At 46.3% G+C, this 19,780-nt stretch overlaps 1 protein-coding gene across 1 annotated transcript in view; it reads left to right on the top strand.

The window, feature by feature from the left end:
* The window catches only part of ITGA9 (integrin subunit alpha 9), a 383,781-nt gene that overhangs the window by 56,107 nt on the left and 307,894 nt on the right, over positions 1 to 19,780 (top strand). Inside the window, exons 7-12 of the mRNA XM_055414653.2 lie at positions 3,202 to 3,287; positions 5,933 to 6,001; positions 10,863 to 11,000; positions 13,858 to 13,963; positions 15,102 to 15,196; positions 19,423 to 19,513. Of these exons, the coding sequence (XP_055270628.2) occupies positions 3,202 to 3,287; positions 5,933 to 6,001; positions 10,863 to 11,000; positions 13,858 to 13,963; positions 15,102 to 15,196; positions 19,423 to 19,513 (585 nt within the window). The remainder of the gene's footprint in view (positions 1 to 3,201; positions 3,288 to 5,932; positions 6,002 to 10,862; positions 11,001 to 13,857; positions 13,964 to 15,101; positions 15,197 to 19,422; positions 19,514 to 19,780) is intronic.

The raw sequence follows: 19,780 nt of genomic DNA, 5'->3' as shown, positions 1-19,780 counted from the left end.
TCAACAGTTTTAATCCTCTGGAAATAAAATATACACAACTTATGTGAGCAGCCACCAGGCCAGAATGACCCGGGATAAGCCCATGCTTATTAGAGAACAGAGAGGGGCTGTCTTTGCTTGTGTATAAGACAATTTGACATGCCTGTTTTCTTTAATTCAGGCCCTAAATGCTGCAATTCTGGGCTGAAAATGAAGCTAAATTTAGCTGGGGCAGCCCCACTTTTCCCGGTACAGATGAACTGGCTCAGACACCCTGAAATACCATGGCCTGGGGAAGCTTACAGCTCCCACACAGGTAGATCTCCTTGGATAGAGGGCTCCTACTCAGATTGCAGCTGAAATTAAAAGACGCTTACTCCTTGGAAGGAAAGTTATGACCAACCTAGATAGTATATTAAAAAGCAGAGACATTACTTTGCCAACCAAGGTCCGTCTAGTCAAGGCTATGGTTTTTCCCGTGGTCATGTATGGATGTGAGAGTTGGACTGTGAAGAAAGCTGATCGCCGAAGAATTGATGCTTTTAAACTGTGGTGTTGGAGAAGACTCTTGAGAGTGCCTTGTACTGCAAGGAGATCCAACCAGTCCATTCTAAAGGAGATCAGTCCTGGGTATTCATTGGAAGGACTGACTCTAAAGCTGAAACTCCAATACTTTGGCCACCTCATGCGACGAGTTGACTCACTGGAAAAGACTCTGATGCTGGGAAGGATTGGGGGCGGGATAAGGGGACGACAGAGAATGAGATGGCTGGATGGCATCACCGACTCGATGGACATGAGTTTGAGTGAACTCCAGGAGTTGGTGATGGACAGGGAGGCCTGGCCTGCTGTGATTCATGGGGTCGCAAAGAGTCGGACACGACTGAGTGACTGAACTGAACTACTGAATGATGAGAAAACAACATTCTTTCACTTACTACACTTAATTCAAATCTGGGGGAGCCCCTGACTGCCTTTTGCATAGAGATTCACTTGTGAGTTGACAGGAGGAACTCTCTGACTTGCCTTTTCCCCTTCTAACTACAAGTTTTTTAGTCAGTAACACAGGCTCTGAGACCTTTACTCAAAGTCTTTGAGGCATTGGCTGTTCTGTGCTCCCGGCTCCTTAATGCTCTCATTTATTGAAGACTTACTTCATGTCATATCAAGCTCTGCATATTATTTCTTAATTCCTGGAACAACCTTATGAGGCAGCCATTATTTATAGGTAAAGAAACCGAGGTAAAGAAGTCATATAATCTGCCAAGGTCCCATGGTTCATCAGTGTAAAGCGGGGGGTTAAACCTGTACTTTCTGAGCCCAGAGTCTAGATGCTCAGCAGACAGCACAGTCCAGTGGGACTGGGACTGGGAGCTCCTTGAGGAGGGGAGTTGGCTGACATTTCCAGGTCTTGGTATAGTGCCTGGGACAGCACATGTTTATTAGATCAGAGAATGACGAGAAGGCAGAAAAGAGCCCAGTTTGGACATGGCTTTAGGGTCAAGGATAGCCCGTCTGATCCTTAGGACCTGTGGCTCTTCCCTGTGTGCCCATCAGAGGCCCTCATGCTTTAGAAGCTCATGCACATGGGGTCATGTGAAGCTCTGCGGGCACTCATGATGCTGTTAGGGAATATGAACCTCCAGCCTGAGCGAAATCAGTCACATGATTTGATCATTCTGAGTAAGAATTGATCATAATATGACGTTATGACAAAATGCAGGCATCTTATGATCATATCACTGGGGTTTGCGGCTGAGGAAGAGGTTTGGAGAATACATGGTAAGCTGTACAGGGTTTCTGTTGCCACCAGGGCTCTCAGAAAACAGGAGGCCCTGAGACCAAGCTCAGACAGCTTTTACCTTTACTTATAGGTTCCTTTCGCCTCCAGATTCTTTGCTCAGCTATCCTTCAGCCCTCCCTCCAACTGTAAGCTTTTTTCTCCCTTTTCTTAGGAAGGGATGTGTGTAATGGCTCACGACAGGAGCTTGGGAGACACACAGATTGGATCTGAATCTTGCTGAGTAATCTCGGATACATTGCTTACCCACGTGTAGTCCCCGTGCCCATATCTGTAAAATGGAAGAAATAATCATTTCTTCCTCATAGAGTTGGGAGATGAGAGACAGTGGCATCTGAAGACCTGTGTAAGAATTTCACAACAGTTTTATTCACAATAAAGTTGAAATAACAGGAAACAACCCAAGTGCCCAGCTTTAGGAGAATAAAGACATTATGACATAGTGATACAAGGGAACATACCCAACCATTAAAAGAAACTACCACTATACTCAGCAGCATGTGCTAAACCTCACAGATGTTACGGGTTTTTAAAAAATAATTATTTTTATTTATCTGGCTGTGCTTGGTCTTAGCTGTATCATGCAAATCTTAGTTGCGGCATGTGGGATCTAGTTCCCTGGCCGGGATTTGAACCTGGGCCCCCTGCATTGGGAACATGGAGTCTCAGCCAACAGGCCACCAGGGAAGTCTGCAGATGTTATATTGAGTGACGTTTAGAACAGGCACAGGAATGCATGGTGATGGAAATTGGAATGGGGTGACCTGTCGCGGGTAGTGATTGGGAGAAAGAAAGGGGGAACCTTCTGGGCTTATCATTCTGTGGTTATAGTCACACTGGGTGGTGACTGCATGTCCACACTTGTTAAATTCTCCACGTCAGATGTGTGTAATTTACTGTATGAGAATCATATTTCAGAAAGGAGCAACAACGAAGAAACAGATGCAGAATGTTTAGCAGAGCACCTGTTCAAAAGAGGACACTCAGGAAGTGCTCTCTCCTGCCCGGGGTCCTTGTGCACGTGTCTTTCTGTGAGATGAGCCTCTCCACAGTGAGAAGGCTGACAGCTGCCATTTGTTCCTGGGGCTTCCTGGCTCAGCGATAAAGAATCTGCCAGCCAGTACGGGAGACACAGGAGACTCAGATTTGATCCTTGGGTCAGGAAGACCCCCTGGAGGAGAGATGGCAACCCACTCCAGTATTCTTGCCTGGAGAATCCCATGGACAGAGGAGCCCGGCGGGCTACAGTCCATGGGGTCACAAAGAGTCAAACACAACTTAGCAACTGAGCACACATGCAGTTTATGTTTGAAGAATAACTGGATCATAATTGTGTAGATAAAGGATGCCTGAGAGACACTGTCTTCTGGTGGCTCTTTTCCTTCTTTCTCAAGCCCATCCTTGGTTTCTGTCCTTTGCAGGCTATGCAGTCACTGCCGGACACTTTTCTCACGTGTCCTCCACTGACGTGGTAGGAGGTGCCCCGCAGGATGAAGGCATCGGGAAGGTGAGGAGGAAAGTGTGTGAACCAGCATGGGGTCAGGAGGGGAAGCACACTACCTCTCTTTAGAGGTTTCTCAGCTCACGCTGATGTGAACATGCTGCTGGATGATGATGAAATATTGAATCACCTGTCTTCATTCAGCCTCTTTTGAGAATTTAATTTGAAAGCTTCTTCAGAGTGTGAACACTGCTTCCAGACCTCTCTGTCTTCTACACGTTGTCACCTGAGAATGTTTTTACATGACTGACTGTATTATTTGAGAAATGATTAAGGTTGACCCCTGGCATCATGGCATCCACCAAAGAAATGGTATCTAGTGCTACCCATCCCCAAACCCTCCCCTTTCCCGAACCCTTTCAAAATTTGTCTTAATGGAGCCAAGTCTAGACCCGGATATCTTTGGGGATTTCTTTATTTTTAGGCCTAGATTCTCCTACTTTTTGTTTTTCTCCAATGTTTTAGAACAAGATCGGTTCAGCCCAGAAGCTCGAGTGGGAATGTATGGCTCTGTTTCCCTAAACTGTCTGTCCAGAGTGTAGAAAAGACCGCATGAATATAGGCAGTCAGAATCCCTTTGGGAATCATGGCGTCTGTGGGGCCTGGGATGTGGAGAACTGTGCTTGTTGGATCTTTATCTCCAGGCTACGGAAAATCCAGTTGAGTAGGTTTAGATGAGTCAGGAATCTGCATTTTAACGAGCTCTGTAATTGTCCTGAAGGTAAGACTGAACAGAGGAATGGTCTTTAGTCTGAATCTGTAGGGGTGGACACATGATAGAATCTGGTTGTATCTCCATGGATTTGGAAAAGTAGATTCTGGAGAGGCTCAGATAGACCGAGACCACTGTTAACTGGAGCCTTCAGCTAGGATGTCAGTCTGATCAGCAGACGAGGTGTGACTGCTGGGCGTTCATGAGGGTTATTTCCCCGGATCCTCCTCGGCAGGAGTTAGAAGTTGCCACTCATGTTTCTGGAGCATGTGCCTCCCTCCCTCCCTGTTGACACAGGTGTCATTTTCCTTGCAAATGAAGTCAGATAAAAATCCAGGGCCTAAATACAGGGAAGGTGGGCAAATGAACTCTGATGACTTCAAGCAAGGGGTAGTTCTTTCTGAGCCACATGAATTCCTCTGCATGGTGGAGGGACGGAGCCAAGAGCTGTCCCCATATAGATGATCTCTTCTGGGAGGAGCTGCGTGTGACCAGCCATCTCTGTAGCTTTGGTAAACGTGCCTGCCTCCCGGTTCACAGTGATACGGATGCCTTGGTGCTGACAACAGCATTTTTTTTCTTAAATCACCAATTGATTTTAAATCACTAGTTGGTTTTAAATCACCAGTCAAGAAAACTTGATCTGATTATATTGTCTTCTCTTCAGATGGTTGGGATAACTGTGTAGTCCCTGTCAAGTCTTAGGATGAGAGTGGCACTTAAAACTGATAGAACCAGACAGAGGGCATCGCAGATCTAGTTAACAAAGACAAATATGAAACCACTGCTTTCAGCCAGGGCATGTGAGAGGCACTGGGGAAACTGGTCACAGTTAGCAAAGCTGGCGACGGTTCCATATTCCCAGGCATGGGAACTGGTACACGCTTGCTTCCTAAGGACCCCAGGATGGATCTCTGGCCTCCAGGATCTTGGTGGTCATCATTTCTGGTGTCAGGGCAAGAAAGCATTTGCAGTAAGATGGCGATTCTTTACCCTGCGAGAGGCTCCCCAACACTCATGGGACGTTTGCTCTTCCTTTAAGATGCCACTTGGAAAAGAACTTACATACTCATGTCATTTAGGAAGTTCTGTGCAAATAGATGGTGGAGATTCATGCTGTACATGCCGATGGTAAAGGCTCTAAAAGGTCCCCAGTAAAGGAATTTGTTTAATTCTGTCATTTCCCAAACCAAAATCATATTTATCCAAGCAGATCTCATGAAACTAATGTTCTGTGGATCCACTTTGGAAAACTGCTTTGTCTAAAATACTCACGTCTGCCCCTCTGCCTTACACAGTCGGCCCTCCCTATCTGTGTTTCCACACCTGTGGTTTCAACCAACCGTGAATGAAAACAGGAAAAAAAAAATCTAGGAATTTCCGAAAAGCAAAGCTTGAATTTGCTGTATAAATGTATTTATACATTGTATTTATAACTATTTACATAGTATTTATATTGTATTAGGTATTCTAGGTAATGTAGAGATGACTGCATAGGTTATATGCAAACACTATACTATTTTACATACGAGACTTGAGCATCTATGGATTTTGGTATCCCAGGGGTTCTGGACCCCATTTACAGCAGAAACCAAGGGATGACTTTATTGTGACACTTGGTAAGGCCCTAACTAACTGGAGTGAAGGAAATATTTCAAGGAAGAAAATATTTCCCCCAGGAGTTGATTTTTTGGTAGCAATTTGGAAGCTCCACGGGTTTACTGGGCACAGCCTCCATAGATGATGTGGTTCAGGAGGCATGGGGGTGATTTCTGCCTCAGGATTAAAGGATACTTTCTTTGTAAAGTTGGTAAAATAATTTGTCATCAGCTAGTGTAGGCAAACTTGTGTTCAGGCATTTAAATAGGACCCTCAAGAGAATGCTGATAAATATCTGGTCATTGCTTGCATCTTACCTAGATTCTTTTTCCTTCCATAGGTTTATATTTTTAGAGCTGACCGAAGATCAGGCACCTTAATTAAGATTTTTCAAGCTTCAGGTAAAAAGGTGAGATCCTTGGGATTAGTATCTTTTTGTTTGTTTGTGAGGTGTCGTCATGTGGGAATCAGTTCTTATTTAGAAATTTGGCTTAAAAGCCTGTCTGTGCCCTGCGTTTACATGTTGGTTTTAATGCATGTTGGAGCCTTGACCTGCTCAGCATCATGTGTGACCTGCAGAATCCTGGATTCGTGCGTGTTGTAGAGACAGGTAGCAAGATGAGTTTGTGCATGACCAAGTTATAGCACAGAAGTCTTAAAGGTTGTCCATGGTTCAGATACTCCTGAGAAAGACTGTGTGCCCTCTTTTTCTCTGCCTTTATCTCTCTGCCTCTCTGTCCCTCTCTGTCTACCTTTCTCCCAACTCCAGAAAGATCAGGCATTGTTCAGTACAGATATATGACTGATTATTTTCAGAGGAGGCATGCACAGAATTGGTTCTCCCTCTCCCTTATCTCATCAACCCAAAGCTGCCCCTCCTTCTCACATCCTGAGCCCTCTGCCCTCATTGCCATGGGAACCGTTGCCCCACAAAAACCAAACAAAGATCACCCGGTTCCTTTTAGGACTTTGAATTAGAAATAGCTGGGGAAGACTGCCCTGAAATTAGTCCTGGCAAGGTTTATCTGCCTGTGTCATCTTGTTATCCTTACCCTCTTGCTAATTCTCTCCCCATTTCCTGTAAGTTTCCATTATATTGTACCATGTTCTGAAATTAAGCCAGGTAGAGATTCCTTTGATCAACAAGTACCATTTTTCATGGGCTTATCAATGGTACACACCTTAGCCTGGCTTCGGCTGGCAGGATTGTTTGGTGAGGCTGGCTGCACTAAAAGGAGGCAAGTTTAGGCAGGGAGTGAAGGGGGTGATTTGGAGGCTTGTCTTGGTGGAGGCCTTAGTGAGCTCTGGGAAGAAGCACAGGATGCCTGGAACTTGGGAAGGAGATTCAAGGAGATAGGTTAAATCACCTTTTGACATTCCTATCATTAACGAAAAGTCGGGGGGAGGGCGTGGAAAATGATTGTTTCCTTCCTGGGTGGGCCACGTGCCCCAGTTCAGGTCCTGCTGTGTCACACCTGCCTCCTGCCAGTCTGGCACCATCACATATTGTTCTGCTGGGGAATCATATTCTGAGTTCCAAAAGTTCCACTCAAAAGTAGAGCTTTTTTTTTTTTTGCAGTTTTAACAGCCTTCATGTGTATTCTTAGTATATAACTGTCATAACCTTTTCAATAAAACGTACATCACCCGACCCAGTTGTGTGAGCTTTTCCCTGAGAGCAGCGCCGCCTTCCCCCGGGAACTGTGCTGGCCTGTGTTATTTTAACATTTCCAAAACCCCAAAGCAACAACACTGGAAAAAGTCTGTGAGCGATTCTGCAAAAAAAGGATTTCCAAGCACCTCTAAAGTTAGAAAAGAAATAACCCCCATGCCATTTCTGAGAAAAAGAGTTCCAAAGAGCAAGTAGGGGTAAATGTAGCCTAACATTTTAGTTCTTTCTCCAAAAAAAATCACTGGGTGAGTTTTCCTGTGGAAAACCCTCCCTCTCTTTCCTCCCCTTCCAGCATACTGGGTTTGAAAGCATGAAATTAAGAATTCCTTTTCTCCCCACACCCCGCCCCAGCTTTATTGAATATAATTAATATATAACACTTTTAAGGTGTACAGCGTGACTTGATACACATACGTATTGTGAAATGATGATCACCTTGAGGTTTGTTAGCATATCTGTCATCTTACACAGCTACAATCTTTTAAGGACTCTTTAAAGTAAATTGTGGGCCTTGAAACCCCCGTCACCCCATTTCTAGAGTATCTTCAGGTTCAACTGTCACTGTGCCTCCCCTCTGCTTCCTGTGTACCCACCTCCGCTGCCTGCGCCCAGGACAGACCCAGTTGATGCTGGTCGTCCTGGTGTAACCAGCCATCCATAATTGTGCCCTTTCTCCTTCTCAGAAGCCTCCTGGTTTGCATGATAGCTGTCATGGCCACCCATCTCTGCCTGAGTTGTGGGCAGGTTTGGGAGAGCAGATTTGAGAGTGGGTGACATGAAAGGGAAACTTGCTGAGGATGTGATGATGGGGGTTCCAGCACAGGCCAGCCTGCAGATCAGCTCGCGTGTCCTCATTAAGACACAATGGGGCTTCCTGAGGAGGGGACCATGGGCCAGCTGTCTCCCCTTCCAGCTACAGAGCTGCCGTTCATTTTCCTTCAGCCTCTTCTCGCCCTCTCCTTGAATTGCAGTGGCATCTGTCCTTCACTTGTGCCCTCTTGTTTCACCATCTTCCAGCTTTACCCCCGTCATCATCTTGCTGATTTTGAAATAGACCATTACTCCCTTTAGATGTCTTATTCTGCTTTTGTCAAAAGATATGAGAAATTCTTGTCCCTCTGACTTCTCCATTATTACAGCGGGAAAGGACATGACCCCAGACTTTCAAAGGATGTCTTTGCTTTACCCCTGTGTCTGGAGCCACACTTAAAGGAAGGTTCTGACTCAGGAAACCCCCAGTCCACTTCTGCTTTCGTGTGACCAGAATCTGGTCAGAGTTCTGTCTTCTGGCCTCACCATAAGAGAGACAAAACCCCAAAGGGTTCTGGTCTTTACTTTGTAAGGTGCACGTAAGAAATCACCAGTACACGTGCAGTTCTGTTGCTAATAGAGACATGTGCCTACATGCTCAGTCACCTAAATAGTGTTCAACTCTTTGTGACCCCATGGACTGTAGCCCGTCGGGCTCCTCTGTCCATGGAATCGTCCAGACAAGAATACAGGCGTGGATTGCCATGTTCTTCTCCAGGGGATCTTCCCCAACCAGGGATTGAACCCGCATCTCTTGCGTCTCCTGTATTGGCAGGCGGGTTCTTTACCGCTAGTGCCGTGTGTGTCCCCACATTTCCAGGTTGTTGGGAGAGCTCTGATCTGGGAACACTCACCCCAAAGCATGTCGTTGCTATATCCAAGTGTTATTGCGTTAACTGAGCATGTGAAGTGTTTATATGTCAAAACTTAGATAGGAAACTTCATGTACGGGGATTTCTGATTGAACACCGACGAAGATGCCAAGTTAAATAGTCCATTGGAATGAAACAAATAGTTCCCCTGGGACTCAGCCAGAGAGAACAGCCAGCAACTTCGGTCTTCATGGCCTTGCCTGGGTCTTAGCGGTTTCTTTTATGAAAGTCAAGATAGGGATATTGGCAAGGCCACTGAGTGGGTGACCATCAATTGGTTTCTGCCCCCATCTCCATGATTCTGAAACTTCCCCATACTCTTCTCCCTTGGGAAGGGGTGAGTGGGAGTGGGTGGAAGTGGCACTGACACGTGACTGGGGAGGGACTTCTGAGTCCTGTCCCAGGCCGAGTTGCAGGAAATAGACCAAAGTACCCTCCACCTCTCTCAAACTCCCGTGGTTTAACTGCCAACAAACAGCAAAAGAAAATGCTTGTTCATGTCTGTAAAACCAGAGCCCTTTTACTTGAAAACATTTATTTAAAAAGGATAGCTTTTTTTTTTTTTTTGGAAAGGACACAGCTTACAAAAATTTTCATTTGGTCTGCATGGTATGTTTATTTATTTTTTAATATGAATTAGTTGTCAACATTTTAAAAATAGGCAGTTCAAATGAAATTTTAGAGTTTCAGTTTCTCTTAAAGGATGAGACAGTCGACCTTTCCTGGGTCGGTCAGGGGTTGACGTTCCCCAAGTGGAAGTTGCTCCTCTCCCTGGGCCCATGGACTCTGGGTTGCCGCAGTCTCTGTTGCTTCTTAGACAAATGAGCTGGGTGTCACTTGTTGCCTGTCAGTGTGCCTGTGCTATTGTTTGCTTTTCTTTTACACCTATTATATCACCTGCCTGGGTCCTGTTGGCTTTTGCGTTTGAGACCCTTGATTTAAACTAACAGGTCCTGAGTCACAGAAAGACAGATATCGAATTATATCACATATATGTGGAATCTAAAAAACAGTGATGTAAATGAACTTGTTTACGAAATAGACTCACAGACTTAGAAAACAAAGTTATGGTTCCCGGAGTGGGAGGGAGAGGGGGTAAACTAGGAGTTTGAGATTAATGTGTGCACACTGCTATATATCAAATAGCTAAAGAAGGACCTGCTGTGTGTATAGCACAGGGAGCCATACTCAGCTTCTTGTAATGACCTGTAATGGGAAAGAATCTGAATAATCCATCACTGAATCACTTCGCTGTACACCCAAAACTGAACACTGTGTGTCAACTATACCTCAATTTAAAAAATGGTAAAAAAAAAAAATAACGTACTGGATAGAGCTGTGATTAAGCCAGTATAACCTGGCTGTATTCCCTCATTCATCAAATAATCTTACGAGTTGTATGTTCTTCTATTACTTCAGCTCACACCTTCCTAGCCAGTCTTCAGTTCTACCCAGGACTGGGCGAGGGTAATCTGTTTCCCATGTAACAATTTATTTTCATGCCTGCCTTCTGTTGTGAAAATCCATATTCCTAACTTGCTTGGCCTTGTCAAATGTCTGATATATGAGGCACTTTTATTATGGTTATAACCTATGTCTGCAACCTTAGCTTGCATTTGTAAAAGCAGTACCTCGTCTTCCAGGGATTGGTCCATTTGTTTCCCCTTTGGTGGGGCTCCAAGTCAGTGGCATGGGTCTCACATTGACTGGGGTCCCCACATGGCTGCCAGGAGGGGTGGGGAGTTGAGATCTCACTGTTGCCCAAGCATTCTTGCTTCCAGGGCAGCACCGCTGGCACAGCCTCTCAGGGGCTCAGGAGCAGATGTTTGTCAGGCTGGGGAGCTGGAGGAAGGTGCAGGGGCGCCGTGTGTGAGGGCAGATACTGAACGCTTTGTTGCAACTCGGCTTGGTTGCAGATGGGCTCTTACTTCGGCTCCTCCTTATGCGCAGTTGACCTGAACACAGACGGCCTCTCCGACCTGTTGGTGGGGGCCCCCATGTTTTCTGAGATCAGGGACGAAGGGCAGGTCACCGTCTACATCAACAAAGGAAACGTGAGTACAGAGCTGGGCAGCATGCGGACAGGGTGAGGGAAAGAGACATTAGCCTGAGGAGTAGTGACTGAGACCCATCACCCAGCGGAGGTGAACAGACTTGCTTCTTCCCTTCAAAAAGCTCTGTGTTTAGTCCATGGAAAGATATGCAGTGTGCTGACTGCAAACATACAGGGGTCCAGAAATATCCAAATGACTAACACTGAGTACTCCTTGTGCACAGGAGCTGTTTCCCTTGCTTCCTGTGAATGATCTCAATGACATGTGCACAGGGTATCAGGGGGTTCCCATCTTTCAGGTGAAGACACTGAGGCTCAGATAGCTGAAGTCACCTGCCCCAAATCACACAGGTAAAAAGCGGTGGGGCTGAGATTTGAAACGTAGGCAAACTGACTTTGGAGTTAGCATGCCTCATCTCTAGGTTATGCCACCTCCCTGGGATTATGCACACAGAGAAGCCTTCTCAGAGGACGTGATGACTGGAAGGAACCTTGAAGAACAGGAGTTAGACAGACTGGTGGGAGTGGGCTGGGAGCTGGGTAGAGTAGACTGAGATGTCAGGCAGTGGGACCACAGTTCAGCATGGTGGGACTTGGAGGGGGTGTTAGATGGGGACAGCACAGTGGCCACGGGCTCTGGTCACGATGTCCCTTAATCTGCAGAACTGGGAAAAGGACATGGTTTGGTCAGAAAGATGTCTCTGCAGCACAGTGGAGGGTGGGTGGGGGCAGAAGCTGAGTGACTACAGTGTACCCGTGGGGGCAAGAGACCAGAGAAAGCAGAATCTTTTCAGAATCTAGAAGAAAGAGTATTCAACACCAGGGAAATGGTTCAACGAACAAATCCTGTGACCACCAGCCTTTTAGCTAACTTGAGAAAACGCTAATGAGATTAATCAGTGACAAAGCAGGATAAAAACTGCATACACAATCAACCTTTAAAAATATGCAAAATACATAAAGTTAGTAACAGATCACTCTGGATGGTGGTGCTTGGGCAGATATTTAGTTTTATCTTTATACAAATAGAATATAATTCTTTCATAATCAAAAAAGTTATCTAAAGTGTACTTTTAAGCTGTGACCAAGATGTTAAGTTAGTTAAGTTATCCTCATTGGAAGGGGGTGGTGGTATTTAGCTATAGCTAAGTGTTCTTGCCTGGAGAATCCCAGGGACGGGGGAGCCTGGTGGGCTGCCGTCTATGGGGTCACACAGAGTCGGACACGACTGGAGTGACTTAGCAGCAGCAGCAGCAGCAGCAGCAGGTGGGCAGATGCCAGAAAGGGAAGTTATTTAAAGAGGAGCCAGGGGATGTTAGAGCCTTGGACTTTCTTGGATGTTTGCAAGCTGTTTGGGAAGATGACTCCTGTTACTTGTTGCAATGGCACCTGCTTCTATACTGACCTTCCTGGAAGGGAGACAGGGCTGGCAAGGGGAGAAGTGAGGCAGTCATTATGGAGATGAGAACAGTCAGCATTCATTGGCTGCCAGCCACTGTGTGTGCAGGAGTCCGACTCGGTGTTTGCACGGGTGTGAACTTGTCAGGCAGTAAGGTGACCAGCCCAACAGCCCCAGGGCAAGAGCAGGATCATTCCCCAGACCTTCTGCAGGCATATGGCACCCACACAACCTATGGCCAACCAATGTTTCTTAATGCCTTGGGATTACCAAAGTACCAGGGTGTTCTTATTTCTGTTGAACTTCATCCTATATGATGAAAGATTTCAGGGCAGTGTGGAGCAGTGGGAAAAAATGGTGACTTGCCCTTGAATGTTGGTGTTCCCACTTGCACACATAGCCTGTGTGATGTGGACAAATAGCTTGAAATCAGCGGTTTTGCTCATCTATGAAGTGGGCAGAGTCATAAGGTCTTCCATATACAGTCATTGTGTGATTTAAATGAGGGTGTGAAGATACAGTGCCTGGTACATGCCAGGAATCAATATTTCTCCTCTTCACCACGCTGATGGGAGGAAATCTGCACATATTTGTTTTGTGGGGTAGGGATTTCACTGATTTAAGAAATCGTCACATCTTTAGTTTTTGAAAGGTGTTTGTATATAATGGAAAAAAAAGGTTTAGTCATAATGAAAGCTTTGGGATGGCTTGTCGGTGTACCGTGGGTCTGAGTGCCTTTACCCAGGAGCAGGGTTAGATGTTCTTGTGCCTCAAAACATTAGATTGTGTATTAACACTCTGATGGTCACGTGTCAGTAATTTGGGGGCAGGGTGGGTGTGGCCTTGACTGCCACCATCACCACTGACCCTGCCCTCCATTGGTTGGTGTTTACTCAAGAAACACAAATCAGATATGAAAATGGGCACGGTTTTGTGTCCTGTTATCACCACTTTCACCCCTTAACCAAGAACTACTGGGTGTCAGTTTTTCTGAACCATGAGTCCCTCTGTCAAGATCGCTAATACATGCATCCTGCGAAACAGGTTTATAAACTTGTACCAAAGGCACAAGAGATCAGAAATGAAAATGTGTATTCCTTTAAAACAACTTTGGGATACTGTGGGGAGAGGAGACTGTGAGGACAGGCAGTAGGCAGGTAAATAGATTGGTGGAGAGTGTTATGACTGGAAGAGGTTTAGTCATTGGCCAACAGTGTGTCTCCTTCCCTCTAAAATGTGTTTCAGGTGATCAGAGACCCCCATGGTGCCCATGTGGAAGAGGCTCCTTTTGCCCGTGGGTTGGGGACATTTGGGTTCCTGGGATTCTGCCCAGGTGTTTCCTGTCCTTGGGCGTGCGGCGGGGGACGGCAGCATTCCCAGCTCTGTTTTTTCATTCTTTTTTTGGTTGTCCGGTTTGTTTTTGTTTTGTTTTCCGTTTTCCCTCCATCCTGTTTCCCAGGGAGTCCTGGAGGAGCAGCTGACCCTGAGCGGAGACAGTGCCTACAACGCACACTTTGGGGAGAGCATCGCCAGCCTGGGCGACCTGGATGATGACGGGTTCCCAGGTCAGTGAGCTGGCTTCTGTCCTCTTACCTGCCCTGGTGTGGGCGCTCCAGGATCTGCCTGCCCAGGGGAAGGCCCGTCCATGCACTTGAGGCAGAAAATACCTGTGAGACCACGTTTTCCATGTAGACACAGGGCTGAACCCTGACTCTGATGGAGTTTTGCTTCTGTGAATTCCCTCCTCGTCAGCTCAGTGCATAGGGGCTTCTGTGGCAGCCAAGTCTGAGCCAGCTTCCTCTTGCCACAAACCCTTCTTGTTTCTGAGCCTCTGATGCTCCACGATGCTCTGAGAGCACGCTGGACTGGCTGAAGGTGTAAGTTTTGGGAGGAGTGGAGGTGTGTATGCACGACCTCTGGTTCTGTTCAGCCTGAAGTTCTAGTTTGCTCTGTTCAGTACTTCCTCCCATCGCTGTGTGTGCCGGGTTTAGACATCAGGACTGGTTGGAGCCACGTCACTGGTGGGAGCCACATCACTGGTGGGAAGGACTGAGGCGGAAGGTGGAAGATGGGCCTCAGGCCGGGCATCCAGGCTCCTTTGAAACCATAATTCCACTGGCCATAGAGGGTTTCATTCAGATATTGGGGACTTCTGCTTGAGGTTGGGTGGGTGATGCCCCTCACCCTTGACTCCCCGTCTACAGACACATGACTTTGTTAGAAGCAAATTGAAAAAAGGGAGAAAGATCTCAGCCTTGTCCCAAGAGTTGTCAGTTTGTGAGAGTAACACAGTTTTTTGTTCTTTCTTTAAATAAAGTGAATACCGTTTTATATAATTCCTTTACCCAAGGATAGAGTTGACTTTCTCAGCTATGCAGTAACCACTGTCTATGGAACTCTCCTCTCTGATGGACAGACATTACGGTGGGTGGTTGATATTCACATTCTTTTATTGCACAAGTTAGTAATTTATTCTGTGAAGATGAGGTAGAAATTGTTCTGGTACTAAACTCTTCTCAGCTTCTATAATTTTCTTTCTACTTTTTTTTTTTTTATTTTCTGCTGCTGAGAGATCGTGTGCCTAGTTTAATGCCTGAACAAGTAACAATCATTAACTCTCTAGACGTCATGCGGGAATTAGAGAATTCACTCGTACATTATTCCACATGGTTTTTCTAACCCCAGCTGCTTTTCTTCCCCCAGATGTGGCCATTGGCGCACCCAAGGAGGATGACTTTTCGGGAGCAGTGTACATCTATCACGGTGATGCCAGGGGGATGGTCCCTCAGTATTCCATGGTAATTGGCGTGAGAATGTCTTGGTTGCTGTTCATACATTCATTCTACAGATGCACACAACACCCAGCATTGCTCCTGCCTTCACCTTCACCCCCTCCAGTGAAGGACGCAAACCACTGACACTGCATCTTAAATCCGAACGTATGTATAGACTCCCACATTTGCTCTTATCTAGGGAGGCATTCTGCCTATAGAAGATAATATCCAAATTCTTAGCCAGAGTTAGAGTGGTTTATGGAAGAAGAGGAGGCTAACCTTTTCTGGTTACTGCTTTGTCAACCATCTATGCCAAGCCAACGGATTATCCTGTAAAGTATAACCTAGAAAGACAATGGTCCATGAGGAGGGACCTGAAAGCTGTCACGGGGCTGTTGTCACAACTGGCATTAAAACTGTCAAAGCCCTGGCCTCGTTCCCCTGGACTCGGGAACGTGGAAGTGGTGAGTTCTGTTTTTTTGCTTGAAGTTCAGTCTTGCTGATGGTGTCAAGCCTAGCCCCTGGGAAAAAAGGAAGTCACTTTCTGGACAGAAGCATGATCAGGATGTTTGTGGGTGTCTGTGTGTAGAGTGGCACAGGCCTGGGTTCTGCTCCCAGCAGGTCAGCAACAGAAAGGAACTGAGCGCATGCCAAGAAATTTCCAATCAGCCCATCCTGATTTACTGAACGTTTATCACTTTCTCGCCCCCTTCTACTCAAGCTGACACTTCTCATCACCAAGAAACTTGCCTCATATCTTGAATATTGGGAAGGAAACAAAACTCTGGACTGAGTCCTCTTCTTATAAAATGTTCTATAAAATGAAATAGGAAGTACTGAAACCTGTCCACGTATGGAATTCTCTAGGTAGGAAAAGACTTTACAAGTTGATTTTAAGGGGCAGTGCCTATGTGTTGAGTTCAGTGTGTACATTCCTAATTGTGCTTCCTGCAGCAGATAAGAGTCAACTGATTGAGGGTCATGGGCTGATTGGTTGGCTGCCAGTTGAGCCCAGGTTCCCTCTCCTGAGCCCCCTGCTTGGCTCTGTGATTCCAGCAGGAGGCAGGTGCCGAGGAAGGTGCTGGTGAGAGCAGGGACGCTTCCTGAGCGTCTGTTCTTCAGTCCTCATCACAGCTGTGTGACACGGGCACCTTTGTCATCCACCTTTCATATATGAGGTGACTCCAGCCCAGGGAGGTGAATTGACCTACCCATCGTCACCCAACTAGGAAGTAGCAACTTGGCCACTGAGACTTTGCCAGTCTAACTCCCAGCCCTCTTATTGCAACTACTACCCTCAACTCCACATCAGAAAAAGGAACACTGAGGGAAGCTCCGTTGGAAAACAGAACTAGGGAAGCTTATTTTGCTGGGAGGCATATTTACTCCGAGGGGCCTTCATCTACGTGGACCATCCTCTGTGCATTAGAAATGAGTAAGTCCAAGTCTTTGCGACCCCATGAACTGTAGCCTACCAGGTTCCTCTGTCCATGGAATTTTCCAGGCAAGTGTACTGGAGTGGGTTGCAGTTTCCTTCTCCAGGGGATCTTCCCGACCCAGGGAGCGAACCAGGGTCTCCTGCATTGCAGGCAGACGCTTTACCGTCTGAACCAGCAATGATTAAGGTGAAAAATGAGTAATGGTGGGAATAAACTAGGGGATTCAGCCGATGCGGCAGGAGGCAGAGGGCTCCGGGGGAAATGTGGGGGCCACATCCGTCCCTAGGGGCTGCTCTACTGTGGGTCAGGGGCTCTGTCCCACTGTCACAAGCTGAAAGTCATCCGGGGAATAGCCATCCTTGGGCAGCCATCGAGGTCACTCTCCACGCTTCCTCCTGGAAGCTTGTTGCCGGACCTGGGAAGCTAATTGCATAGAGAGGCGATTACAAGTTGAGAGACCCTGCTTCCCCTCCTCCTGTGGCCCTCCCGTGTTTTGTGGTGTTGCTGGGAGGGATCCCTGCAGACAACTGAAGTATACATTTTGTGGTCAGCGCGGATTGTCTTTATAGGAAGCAGGGATCAGCAGCTGGATCCGTCCTGCCTTTGTCAGCACGCAGCCTGGCTTGTTAGCTCTAACAAAGAGAAGTGGTTTGGGGCTGTTTAAAAAAAAGAAAAGAAGCAACCGGTGATTACACGTTTCCAAGCTCCTAATGTGTATGTGATAAGTTTCGTGATTTTAAAAGAAGGAAAAAAACCCTTTAATGCCAGATTGTCTAGGGCCCAGGCTTGGACAGAGAGGGCATTGTGTGGGTGAACTAGAGGAGGAAATCAGAAACAAGTCTGGGCAAGGGGATTGCTTTTCTTTGGCCCAGATTGGTATTATTTCTGCTGGATACATTGTGAGATCGGGGTCTGAAGTTCTTCCATATTACTCTGTAACTCATTCCTCTTCCTCGAGTTTACCATGAAAAGTGTTGATTTTAAGACCCTCCTGTGCCTTTCTCAATTTGAGAGCCCCCCGGGCATGTCCCGGCGGCCCTTGTGATCTCTCTCCTGCCATCAGGACACCGCATGTAAACCTGGTGAAGCAGAGGTTTCCCAAGGCTCCTGGTTTTCATTTAGAGTTATTAGCACCAAGCGGACTTATCTTCCTGGCTTTATGGCATAATGGCCTGCAGATGTCTGTGGGATAACTTAAGCCTGCATCACCACCCCCAAAAGGACCACCCCTTCACTCTTCCCCGCTTGTCCCAGCCACAGCATACCTCAGAAATGCAAACTCAGGGCAAGCTGCTGCTCATGTCTTTGGACCTCAGAGCGAGATGCTCTGCTTCAAGATGTGACTTTTAGGAAACACACAGACGCACATCCATGTTTGTTTAGACAGAGCCACAGGGGAACGTAGGGCTCTGTCTGTTAGCAAGATACTTTTCTTCAGTGTTTCCTACATTGCTCTGATTTTTACTTTAATGTTTGCATACTTCCTGTTGGATGGTTTCACTGAGGTGGCAGGAGGAGGGTTATTTGCAATTATTGGCTGCTGGGGAAGTCCCTGCTATCTCATATGTAGGTCCTATATAAACAACACCCTCTCCATACTTGTGACTTCTTTGCAGGAAGGAATAGGATAAGACAAGAAAGTCCCAAGTGAGCCCCGGGTATGTATATACCTGGTTTTGACATGGAGGCTGCTGTGTGGCATGAATACAAAGCATTTCTCTTACCATCCACAACGAGGGCCTTGGGAGGGAAGCCTCACCAGGAAGACTGTTTAGAGAAAGGGAAGAAAGAACAGGTCAGATCCCAGAACATGGCACTTTTCCTGATTTGGAAAGTTTGACATCTTTGTGTGGAGCTGTGCCACACAAGCATGGGTGTATGACAAAGGTTGGGTATACAATAAATGCTCTTGAACCAGTACAGCCTGTGCTGTGTTAGCACAGGTTGGACTTGATGACGAAGAAGACATAAGCACAGATGCTGGTGTGGCCTGCTGGCAGAAGAGCTGTCAATGCTGAATGGTTGGTTGAAGGCTGCCTTTCAGGGCAGCTTCAGCTGATTTTTTTTTTTTTTTAATTTCCTTCAGTTTACAGAAGATTCAGGACCATGGAGGTTTTTTTTTTTTTTTTAATTTTTTATTGGAGGCTAATTATCTTGCAATATTATATTGGTTGGTTTTTCCATACACTGACATGAATCCGCCCTGGGTGTACATGAGTTCCCCCTTAGATGTACTAGGTAGAGCTGTTTCATCCTGTCTGTGATTCTCAGGAGCCTGTACATCTTCTGGTTGGCTTGATAGAGAGGTAGTTTCCACGTGGTCATCTTTTCCAGGCTGATGTGTTGATTCCTGTCCACCTAGGACTGGGTTCACGTGTGCATCTTAGGAGTGTTCCATGTTTGGTACATGTTTAGGTAGAGAGATGTGAGGAAAATGTGTTCTGAGGATTCCAGCCAGCTATACCTGTATAAAAGCAAAACAGAACTTCCCTTAGAAATGGCAGTTGGCCTTAATCCATTTGGAGCTTCATTCAGTGCATCAAAACACAAACACACTCATCTGGGTGGTTTGTTCATCAGCACCGAGCTTAGCAAAAGTTGTAAATGGTGACATTTGACTCAGGCAAGTACTAATAAAGGAGTGTGGGGTCTTCAACTGCCTGCTACAGCCCCCGATCGAATTCAGACTAGTTTTTCTTCTTTGACCAACTTCAAGACCGAGTGTCTGAGAGAAGCTGGGCTAAAGCAGTCACGGGTTCTTACTTGTGACTGCTGCTTCCGGTGGCTCAGTCTCCCTATTATCTGTTGCAGAAGCTGTCGGGCAGGAAGATAAGTCCGGTGCTGCGGATGTTTGGTCAGTCCATATCGGGAGGCATTGACATGGATGGAAATAGTTATCCTGGTAAGCTATTTTTCTTGAAAGGCACATGAGATAAGCCAAGATAACCAGTCTGGTAAGTGTGGTCACATCTATTTAGGCTTAGAAAAATTCACACAGTAGAACAGGGTGTTTGCTTGGTGTTTGCTTTTTAAGGTGAAAGTAGTGTTAAAATTAATTTTTTTTTTTCAGTTTTAAAACGGTCTGCTCTGAAGGGTTTAAGCACCAGGAGGGTGGATTTTTGTAGTGATTTCCGTGGCAGCAAGTCTTTCTGATGAAGACAGAAAGCCC

This window comes from Moschus berezovskii, chromosome 24 (assembly GCF_049115385.1).
Source record: "Moschus berezovskii isolate FMDL1 chromosome 24, NW_MosBer_1.0, whole genome shotgun sequence".
NCBI classification, from domain to species: domain Eukaryota; kingdom Metazoa; phylum Chordata; class Mammalia; order Artiodactyla; family Moschidae; genus Moschus; species Moschus berezovskii.
Note: the sequence above shows the minus strand (reverse complement) of the source record. Positions and strands in the feature narration are given on the sequence as shown.